The sequence below is a fragment of the Mastomys coucha genome, unplaced genomic scaffold (assembly GCF_008632895.1).
Source record: "Mastomys coucha isolate ucsf_1 unplaced genomic scaffold, UCSF_Mcou_1 pScaffold16, whole genome shotgun sequence".
Lineage (NCBI taxonomy): Eukaryota > Metazoa > Chordata > Mammalia > Rodentia > Muridae > Mastomys > Mastomys coucha.
In genome coordinates, this window is record NW_022196898.1 from 107,133,619 (window position 1) to 107,145,091 (window position 11,473).

General features: G+C 35.5%; 1 protein-coding gene across 3 annotated transcripts in view; it reads left to right on the forward strand.

The window, feature by feature from the left end:
• Depdc1 (DEP domain containing 1) overlaps window positions 1-4,104 on the forward strand; it is a 35,709-nt gene extending 31,605 nt beyond the window's left edge. For 2 of the 3 annotated variants that reach the window (XM_031375995.1, XM_031375996.1), the window contains exons 10-12: window positions 1,080-1,256; window positions 2,460-2,645; window positions 3,450-4,104. In XM_031375995.1, the coding sequence (XP_031231855.1) occupies window positions 1,080-1,256; window positions 2,460-2,645; window positions 3,450-3,590 (504 nt within the window). In that variant the 3' untranslated portion in view covers window positions 3,591-4,104. The remainder of the gene's footprint in view (window positions 1-1,079; window positions 1,257-2,459; window positions 2,646-3,449) is intronic. The other variant, XM_031375997.1, reaches the window with a different exon arrangement.
• The last annotated feature ends 7,369 nt before the right edge of the window (window positions 4,105-11,473 follow it).

Genomic DNA, 11,473 nt, shown 5'->3' on the forward strand with positions numbered 1-11,473 from the left:
TAGATTCTTGCTTAAATCTATAAAATGTTCATAGTAAGCCTGGGTACTCTGCTTAGCTGTTCTGTTCATCACTGTGGATAATTCATTAACAACGACAGGATAGATTTAAAAAACAGAAAAATATTAGTGAATGTTTATGGCATTTTTGAAAAGCATTAGAATTTAGTACAGGATGGTGTTTGAAAAGGTGATAATTTTATTTTTCTACTCTTGGTTTTAAAGTTATTAGGGTATCTAGGTAAAATTTATCCAGCAAAATTTTGGAAATGTGATCCTTGTAAAGGAAAATCAAGGCCGAAGAAAGATTTTTTTTAGTCATCCTCATTGACATGGTAATTACAAGTATAAAAAGGATTGTAAGAAGAGAAGAATATAGACAAAAAGACAAAGCTGATGACTGAGCTTTGAAATGAAAAGAGATATTTCATGTCAGTAATTATGCTATGTGTATATTATGTCCAAATATTTTAAATAGAATTTAAATATTCTAATTATTATGTAATGTTGATATGGATTATATGGCTATGAGAGTAGTGAGTTTTGAGGCAAAATTTTTTCCAGAGTTTCAAAATTCTTGTGATGGAAATAGAGATGTGTGCATTAACTCATTGCCTAAACACTAATTATCATTAACAACCATTTTCGAAAGTTTCAAAAGATAAATAGTGCAACTTTGCAACTTCTGCTGAACATGTGTTCCATATATTATATAGCCCTGGTTTGTGATTTTGTGGAATTGGTTTATAAGTCTTTATTCTCTAAAAGTTTTTGATTTAAGGCTTGTATCTCTGTTAATGGAAGCTGTGATATATATTAATAAAATTATGTCAAACTGAAATAAAAATCTGTTATACATGATCCATTAGAACTTTGCTAACACAATATGTAACAAATGTTTTTACTATAATATAATGTAATAATATTCTTATCTTCCTATAATATTATAAATTATTTCCATGTGTCCTAAATTGAAGGATGCTTATCATTTTATCCCTATATATCATGTAATAAAAATTGGAAATTATTAACACTGTACTTTATATGAAAACTGGGCTTCTTAAATTGACATCTTTTTGTAGATGATAAATACTTTTTCTCGATGTATCTTGTGTTGTGCTGAAGAAGTGGATCTTGATGAGCTCCTGGCTTCAAGATTAGTTTCTTTCCTAATGGATCATCATCAGGAAATTCTTCAAGTACCCACTTATTTACAGGCTGCAGTGGAGGAACATCTTGACTACATTAAAAAGGGCCATGTAGGTATTTTGAGCCTTAAAAAATGTCTGCATTGCTTATTAGCAAGTAGCAAATCCATTTCAAAGTAACTCCATAAAAATGGACACTTACATAAGCATTCTGTAAATCAAGAATGTATAGGGCCTGGAAACTCACACAGCACTGGGACTTTTTATGGCCTTTCCTCTCTTGCAGTTCCATGTTGACAAATGTTTCCTTTACATTATGAGGACTATGATTATTAAAGTTCCTGCATACAACATTGAGTCTCAAATCAAAGTAAAAAGAAAAAAAAAATCCCTCTACCTCTAATTTAAAAAAAAAAAAAAAGAAAATGTACCTTCAGCACTGTGTAAGAGAAGCATGTCACTGTGGCTAGTTTTTATTTGGTGCTGGAAATCCAAACTCAAGTCCTCATACCTGCTTAGAAAATACTTTACCCACTGAGTCATCTCCCTAGTTCCTATGTATGAAATCTTGATTATCTCATCTAAGTTAAATGTCCATTCTTTGAAAATATAAGGGTAAGTAGCATGAAAAGAATCTTATTCTGATACATTCTATATAGTTAAAGCAGAATTTGTTTTAAAAGTAAAAAAGAAGAGCGTTAGAATAAGTAGAATGGAAAAAATGTTTAAAAAGAGGGAGGGGACACTAAACAAGATATCTACCGTATTCAGGTATTGACTAGCCAGCACACTTTGTTGGTACTTTCTCTCATGTATACTATTATGATATTGTACTAAGTTACTATAAATATGTACCTTAAACTTCATTATCAATAGATATGTAGTCTCTGATAGTATTCTGGTTCTCAAAAACAACTGATCAATACTACATTACTAAGTGAAAATATTGGTGTTTTAAACTGAATTAAAACATCATTTTGATTGATATGTTTTATACTTTAAATAATAATTTGAAAATTATTAATAATTTTAAATTAAATTAAAATTAGAATACCTTCCTTTAATGCTTTTATATACATGAAATTTTCATTTTAAAGATTAGGAAATAGATTGGGAAAAGTTAATTCAGAGCTAAAAAATAGGCTGTGTAATAGATACTGCTCACTTACCTATAGTGGGCTTCAGGTTTCTTATTATACTGAATGTGTGAATGAGGCCAAATGATAGAGTTTAGATTCTACCAAAAGTATTCTATATGGGAAAATTATGATCAGAATGTATACATTATCACTGTCTTGTTTTGTTCACTGACAGATTAAAAATCATGGAGATGGACTAGTTGTTCCTTTGCCAACATATTCTTACTGTAAGCAGATTAGTGCTAAAGAATTTCATGAACAGAAAATTTTAACTTCCCAAGTTGCAATTGCAGAACTTTTGGAGAATATTATCAGAAGTAAAAGCTTGCCTCTAAAAGAGAAAAGAAGAAAATTGAAACAGGTACAAGCATGTACAACTTCTCCATCTTACAAATGTTATCCAGTATGTGATCAGTGATTGCTGTTTCTAATGACATTTGGGATAAAATTTTAACTTTTAGATATATAGATTACTTATTGTTCTTCATTATATACTTAAAGTATATGAATGAATATCTATTTGGTTTTATTATATTTTAAATTTAAAATAACAATATTAGTTAGTCCTCTCTTATATTATTCATATTTTATATAATCATATCTTAGATTATCCTGAGAAAGCATATGTAAAATCTGGATTATAATACCTATCTCTGAGTGACTCATCCCTGCCAATGTTTAGAACTTTCAGCTCTAAAGCAAAATCCGCTAGTCACATGATTCTAGAAAGAACACAACCTAAAAAACTCAAAAGCGAAATACAAACTGTACTAAATCCCTGTGACATTCATAGGCTTTACTAGTGAGAAACATTACATTTAGGATTAAAAAGTTACAGAAGAGAATCCTAGTACTTTAACATTGATGGGGGTCTGAAGGATCTTGCAATATCCCCTTCACAAATGTAGAAAGAAGTGAGAGTCAGACGAAAGAATACTTGACTAGTTTTATATAAGAAAATATTCAGGAACTTTTTTTTTTTTTTTTTTTTTTTGAGATGGGTTTCTCTGTGTAACAATCCTGGCTGTCCTGGAACTTGCTTTGTAGAGCAGTATAGCTTTAAACTCTTAGATCAGCCTGCCTCTGCCTCCCTAGTTCTGGGATTAAAGGCATGTGCTACTATACCTGGCCAGAATTGCTAATTCTTCTTCCCCTCCTTTTTAAGTTTCAGAAGGAATACCCCTTGATATATCAGAAAAGATTTCCAACCACTGAGAGTGAAGCAGCACTTTTTGATGATAAACCTACAATTAAGCAACCAGTGCTGAATTTAAGAAAGCCCAAGCTTCACAGTCTGCGTTACTGACTTAACCCTTCAACAAATGAAGCCATACATGAGAATATTTCTACTTATAAGGAAGTCTGTTGATATTATAATTTCCCTTCAAAGAACATTATACAAGGAGGTGACAAAACAGTCTTCTTTTTATCTGTGCTAGGTGCTAAAGCTACTGGATCTTAGCTTAGTGCCTAATGAAAGGTGACACCAAATAGTTTAATTAGAAACTATTTTTTAATATAATGATCTGGTAAAACTATCAGAATTATATCATCCAGATAAAATTGTGGTGGTTTTTGAAAAGAAAACATGCCTATGTCTATATGTATATGACCTAAAGAACTGGTTGTTTAAGATTGCGTCTTTATTTATCAGTATCAGATCATGAAAAATATTGTACTCTTTTGTATAATCTTTTTATACTTATGGTCTATTTAACTGTATATAAACACACTTGCAATTTGGCTTTTTAAATTGTACTTGGTTTATTCAGGAACAAAAGGAAGTAATTTTTGAGATAAAGTCTTTTTATGTACCACCATTACTGATTCATATGTGTATTTTAAAGATATGTTTGTGTGAGATTTTTGTTTTCCCCTAAACATTTCTCAACTATTTCAGTCTTTTTTCCAGAAATATATTTTGAATCCTTACATTCATTATCTATTATAATATTGAAGTAGATGTTAATCGTTATTTAGCAACAGAAATGTCTTTCATTGTTTCTTACATGTGGAGATTGTGATGAATAAGGCAAAATTTCCTGTCTCAAGACATTTATTTTTTTCAGTCAAGGAAACTAAATTTTTCAGGCCCCTTAAAATAATGATATACTTGCTGAAATCAAGGTATGGAGATTCCTTCAGCTGAAGACTGGCCTTTCTGAAAAATTCTTTAAGCTAATGTTTTTGGGGTTTTTTTATTCTTTTTTATTTTCTTGCTCACTGCCCTTCTCCTGGCCACCCTTTCCTACAATCCTTCTTCTATTCCTCTTCCCCTTCTCTGAGCAGGTCGGTGGTTACGAGGATGGGTATCACTCTCCCTGCATCCTGGCTCTTCAAGTCTCTGTGAGGCAAGGCACTTCCTCTCCCACTGAGGCCAGACAAGGCAGCTCAGCTAGAAGAACATATCCTACATATACATACAGGCACAGCTTTTGTGATAGTCCCTACTCCAGTTGTTCAGGACCCACGTGAAGACCAAACTGTACAACTGCTACATATGTGCAGAGAGGCCTAAGTCCAACATGTGGTTAAGACTCTGAATGCTCCAAAGTTCCAGGTTACTTGACTCTGTTGGTCTTCCTGTGGAGTTCCTATTCTTTTTGGGGTCTGCAATCCTTTCTCCTATTCTTCCATAAGATTCCCCAAGTTTGATCTACAGTTTGGCTGTGGGTGTCTATATCTATCTGAGTCAGCTGCTGAATGGAGTCTCTCAGAGGACAGCATGCTCCTGTCTGCATGCATAACAGAGTATCATTTATTAATGTTAGGGATTGGTGCTTGTAAGGATGAGTCTCAAGTTGGACTGGTTATTAGTTGTCAGTTCTCTCAGTCTCTGCTCCATCTTCCATGCCTGCATTTCTTATAGACAGAATAAATTTTGAGTTGAAAGTTTTGTGGGTGGGTTGTTATCTCTGTCACTTCACTGGGGTTCCTACCTGGCTACAGGAGGTGTCTTCTTCAGGTTCCATATCCCCAACTTTGTGAGTCACAGCTAAGGTCACCCCTTTTGATTCTTGGGGGCCTCCTTTATCCCAGGTCTTTGTCTTGTCCTGGAGATGCTACATTCCACAGACTCAAAGAAGCTAAAAAAGAAGGAAGGCATAATTGGGGATGCTTGAATCTCACTTAAATGGGGAATAAAATTGTCATAAGGGGCAGATGGAGGGAGGGTACTGGGAGGGGAGAGGGAGGGGGAGTGTGGAGGGTTCAGGATCAGATGTGGGGAAGGATAGGAGAGATGGCCATATGGCCATGAAAACAAATGGAAATCTGAAACTGACAAAAATGAGGAGGTCACTATTTAGCTAACTTTGAGAATCAATACCTTAAACATTATTACAAATAATTAAATATCAAAATGATGGTTTACTAACAATACTTTCACCATAAGAAAATGCCCACTGTCAATGACATTTAACATGGGTTTTCCTGAAATTGTTTGATTGATTTGGTACAGCCTGAAGCAATTGTCCCTTCACTTTATTTTTCAATTAATATTTAATAACTGCTCCCTTAAGTGTAAAAATATATATAAGTGATAGACTTTTGACATTAAATGACTATTCTGATTTCTAAATGTGATTCTACACTGTTGATATATGTAATCATAGTATCTCCTTTAATATTACTGTATTTCATCTTGTATTTGGACAAAAAAATGACAAATATAATAGTCTAGAAAACATGCCTATGAATTAATTAGATGAAATAGAAATTATGTGCATACTAAAACTTTTTTATTTAAAAGTATGCTCTCTTACTAGCTAATAATTTCAGACAAGCTACTACCTTCTTTAAGTCCCAGGTTCCTTGGATCAATAAATATTAATAGTGCCTGTCTTAAGATTATTATCAAAGTGTTTTACAGTGACATAGGAAAATCACTTTAAAATATTAGCTATGCTCAGAATTACAATATTAGAGGATATCAACTATAGCTGCTTTGTTAGTTTGGATTGACTTGAACCAACATAAACTTATGAACAGTTGTTATTATTCAACTTTTTAGGTAATGGCACTAATATTCTGATTATGTAAGCATTATTCTTAGAAATTTTGAGCAGAAAAATATGCTAAGGAAAGAGAAATTGTATGCGAACAGGGACAGGTAGCTAAGGGGAAAGTTGTCACAGGCTGGCCAGCCTTGGTCTCCCTCAGTCCGCAGAGAAATAGGGTTCTGGTACAGACAGACGTAACACAAAGAAATGTTGGATCTGAATGTATATTCTTAAAATGGCATCAGACTTTTACAGTCATTACAAAAGAGAAAAGAAAAATCTGGAGGCTCAGTACTCAAGGTACATCTGAGGCCATCTGAAACACCCTGGGTCTAAAGCAGCAGCCATCTCCTCTGGACCAGAGCAGCACCCCTGGGTTCCATGGGTGGGGAGCTGCAGTTGAGCCTGCTAGGAGGGTAGAGGCTCAAATGCAGACTGTCTCATGCCCAACTAGGCTAATTTTCTGGGCTAGCAGAGGTATGCCCCAGGGGTCCCATTCTTCTAATCCCTGGGAGTGGCTTAGCTGCTGGGTGTGACTGAAAATGAGGAAATTCTTTCTATCCAGTAAACTTCAATGCCTGACCTCCCTCATTATCTCCCTAACAATCCCGGAGGCAATTAGTCTTAATCTGTAACATTCTTTACGAAATTCCAGGCCAAGGTTTGGCTCAGCAAAGATTAGGGTATTAGAGCACTAGTAAGTGCCAGTCAGAAGGCAAGTTCCAATTTTACTTAGTTATAAATGAATCATATCTTGAGCAGCACCTATCATGCGAGACCCTCCATCGACTATCGCAAGGACATATCTGGGCTACCTCTGTTAGGGAATGCCAAGGAGATGTTGCTGGAGACTGGCTTCCCTGAAACTTTTGCCTCATAAACTGCTGTCACGCAGAGTGTGTATGGCAGAAAGTGGCAACAAAGCCCACAAAGATTCCTGGATTCAGACTCCAGAGACCGACATCAGGTTGCAGATCTAATTTTATTGTTTAGTACATAAACTTATATATAGATTTTCAGTCAGTTAGGGTACAATTATATATTCAATGCCAAATGAGGCATGAGGTGGTGTTTAGCCGAATCTGACTAGTCTGCCCATTAGCCTGTGGGAGAAGGGCCAATCAACAGAGGAGATTTTGGTGGGTCGAGGAGCAGCCACTGCCCTGTCAAGTTTGTATGGTCTCACACCTGTACAACTGGGATCTTATCAGATGGTTTATTCTGTATGTAGATCAGGTCTCCTTGAGGAGTTACAGGAGTCTATAGGGCTCATCTCTCCATCCCCACTTCTTCCTCTACCAGGTTTATTTCCATGCCCCCACCAAATTGGATATTTTCTTTATTTTTTTATTGTTGTTTTCATCTAGAATAGTTTTCCTTCCTCCTTTCCTCTCAGTCCCTTCCCCCACCTCCTCTCTGCCCTACCCCCAATCCACCTTTTCTCCGTTTCTCTATAGAAAGGGACAGGCCTCCCATGGATATCAACCAAACATAGCATATCAAGTTGTACTAAGACTAGGCTGGTAAAGGCAGGTTAGTATAAGGGAAAGAGTCCCTGAAGCAGGGAAGAGTCAGAGACAGAAACTTCTCCCAGTTAGGAGTCCCACAAGAAAACCAAGCTAAACAACTGTAATATATATATATGTATATATTATATATATTACATATATATATGCAGAAGGCTTAGGTCAGTCCCATGTAGGGTTCTTGGTGGTTGCTTCAGTATCTGTGAACCCCAATGAGCCCAGGTTAGTTGAATCTGTGAGTCATTTTCTTTTAGTGTCCTTGATCCCTCTGGGTCCTACAATCTTACTTCCTTTCCACAGGATTCCCTAAGTTCTGCCTAATGTTTGGCTATGGGTCTCTGTATCTTTTTCCAGCAGTTGCTGAATGAAGCCTCTCTGATGACAATTATGCTAGCCAGCTATCTCTGAGAGATAGCAGAATATCATTAGAAATCATTTCATTGACTCTGGGCTTTCCAGTCTCTGGGTCCTGGCCCTCCATGCAATGTCAGGGGTGGGCTATGACTCCTGGCCTGAGTCTCAAGCTAGACTAGTCATTGGTTGGCCACTCCCACAATTTCTGCATCTCCTTTACACCCTCATATCTTATAGGCAGGACAAATTGTAGGTTAAAGGTTATATAGCTGGGTTGGTGTCCCAATCCCCCCACTGGAAGTCTTGTGAAAAATGGATATTTTCAAAGCAATATCTTAGACTCAGAAAGTAGATCTTGTACAGGGTCTATCCCTGCTGCAACATAAACATATCTTATAGGCATAGTCTCCAAGTTAAGCTGTAGACGGTTGACCTGTAGAACTTGATCTTAGTTTGCAGGTGGAAATCCTCCTTTGGTTATATTTGGTTTTTTTTTTTCCGTATTTGATTCTAGAAGCAATCCCCACCACCATCCCTAAGTATCCTCATCTATAAAGTGTGAATAAGAACACCTTGTATGACACTTTCCTTGGGATTAAAATATTACCTCTAGGAGGGAAGAGGAGGCTCATGAGATTGAAGAGTTAAACCAAAAGCCATAGGCCTGGGAGAAAAGAAACTTAGCAGATTCTTCACAGACCCTCCCAGACAATAGAAAAAAGGAGTAAATAACTGCTGGGGGAAATAACTTACCAGCTAAATTGCAGAGAGGAGGGATTCTCACATTGTCCAGCTCTCTGAATGCTGTACAAAAACTTTTAGGGCTTCAGCTTTAGTAAGTGGTCACTCATGTGACTGAGCTTTTTTATGATACAATGCTTTTCTGAGTCATTCCTACTTCTGTAGGTAACCCCTCATTATATTGCTGTTAGTAGCATAAATAAAAATAAATAACAAAAACAAGCAAACAAAAAAACTTCACTGGTTCACCAAATTCTATCATGGGTTTCTTTTCTGTAGCTGAGTAGAGCATGCTTCTCTCCAGGGAAAGTATGTCACATAACAGAACATTTCATAAATAAGTGTAGTTTAAAAAAAAATGGACTGAAAAGATGGCTCAACATTTAAGAGCACTGGCTGTTCTTCCCAAGGACCCAGGTTAGAATCCTGGCACCAATACAAGCCTCACAACTATCTGCAACTTCAACTCCAGGATATCTAATGCCCACTTCTGGCCTTTGAGAGCACTGCATGCACAGAGTGCACAGGCATTCATTTAAGCAAACATACAAACATATGAAATAAAACCAAAGTGGGGGAGGGGGGAACAATGGGTTTGCGTCAAAATACTATTAAAGTAACTAATACAGGAAATAATGTAGAGCCTTCAATCCATGACCAATTAGTTCCCCCATAACTTTCCAGCCACTAGTAATACAAAATATTGCAGGAGTTCATTATAGAGCAAAATCCCCTCAGTTTCTGGCCAGAGAACAAAAAAAGGAGACTAAGATTCCAATATTGCTTTCAAGTACATGCCTTGATGACCAGAAGACACCACCACCACTAGACCTCACTTTTTAATGTTCCCACAATCTCACCATAGGACCATGTTTTCAATAAGTTGAACACACATGACATCATTTAAGCTCAATGCTATGGCATTGTTTGTATCTTAAAAAGTCCATGCTCAATTCTTTTATTTTTTTATGAAACAAATTTTTATTCATAGTAACACAAATAATACAATAAAGTCTATATCAAGATTTTATTATAAACCAGTGATAAATCAACCATTCAAAAAAAGGAGTTAAAGACTCCACTTAATTCAATATGGATATTATGGGCAAAAATATAAGGAAGGAGAAAAAATACAAATCAAATGCAAGGCTCTATCTGTGTCACTCATTGAAATCTAACCAAGTTACATAAATTCCAAAACAGACATACATCTGTGTTGTTGCAATGTAATCCAAGACAGAACTGTTTCAAAACAAATACTAACTAGACATGAATGAAAAATATAAGGTATATATTAACATTAGCAATAAAGTTCTCTCCTAAATGATACCTAATTTCTTTCATTTGAGTAAAATGTATGAAATTGTTCTCAATCATATTAATGAAGTGTGAACAAACATCAACTAAAGGAATGTTTCTTCTTTTTTTTTTTAAAGATTTATTTATTTAGTTTATGTAAGTATATTGTAGCCATCTTCAGACACAACAGAATAGGGCAGCAGGTCTTATTACGGATGGTTATGAGCCACCATGAGGTTGCTGGGAATTGAACTCAGGACCTCTGGAAGAGCAGTGAGTGCTCTTAACCACTGAGCCATCTCTCCAGCCCAAAGAAAAAGTCTGAATAGTGAAGAGGATGGGGAAATTTTACAAATATTGACAATGTATCATCAAATTTTTTATGGTGAAAATGTGCAATTGTTCACAATTTTTCAAATATAAAACATGTTATAAGTAATACAAAAATGAAATGTTGCACTAGTAGAAGAAAACTCTATATTATTCAGCTTAACAAAGTATATAATCAGCTTGTACCTTTTGAATTATACAACCTTAAGGTGAAAAAAGTTTTCACCTGTTTCTTTTAGTTTAATAATTCACTAGTTTGTCCTTGAAATTTGACAAGTAGGTAACCTGATTAGTAATTATAGGAAAAATGCAATCGCAATAAAGTTAAATGGTACATGCCCAGGTTTAGGTTATGAGAATTATTTTTAAAAAGCATAAGTTGTCCTTTGTGGCTATATGTTCTGCCCTCTATCAACTATGAGTAGAAGAGTGGATACCAACATATCAATGAGATGAGAAAAAATTGCTTCATGAAATGTATTCAACTGTTCTTTACATTTATGTTCATCATTTTATAAATATATAACTTTGAAAAATGCAAGTAAGAAAAAGAACTCAAATGAAGAAAGCATATTAGATTCATTGCTTCAATTGTTTCAGGCTGTGGTCACTTGGCCCTTTGCTTGGAGACATGTAGTATAATAGAACATTGTGACAGAGAGTATGTGGTGGAGGAGGCAGCTTACATGCAACATTCTGAAATTACCCAGAAACAAGGAAGGCCTTCCCAAACTTACTTATTTTCTAAAACCAATATTTGTCGTCTTTTTGGGAAACCATTCAATTTTAATCTCCATCGTAACTAAGGTGAGAGTTGATAGTTCTGCTGCACCAAGAAATGAATTGTAGGCTCGATTTTTGGATACTGACTTCCTGCTATGGTCAAAGCTATTTGATTTGAGTGAGTGACTTCTTTCTCAGCCCACAGAGAACAGGTT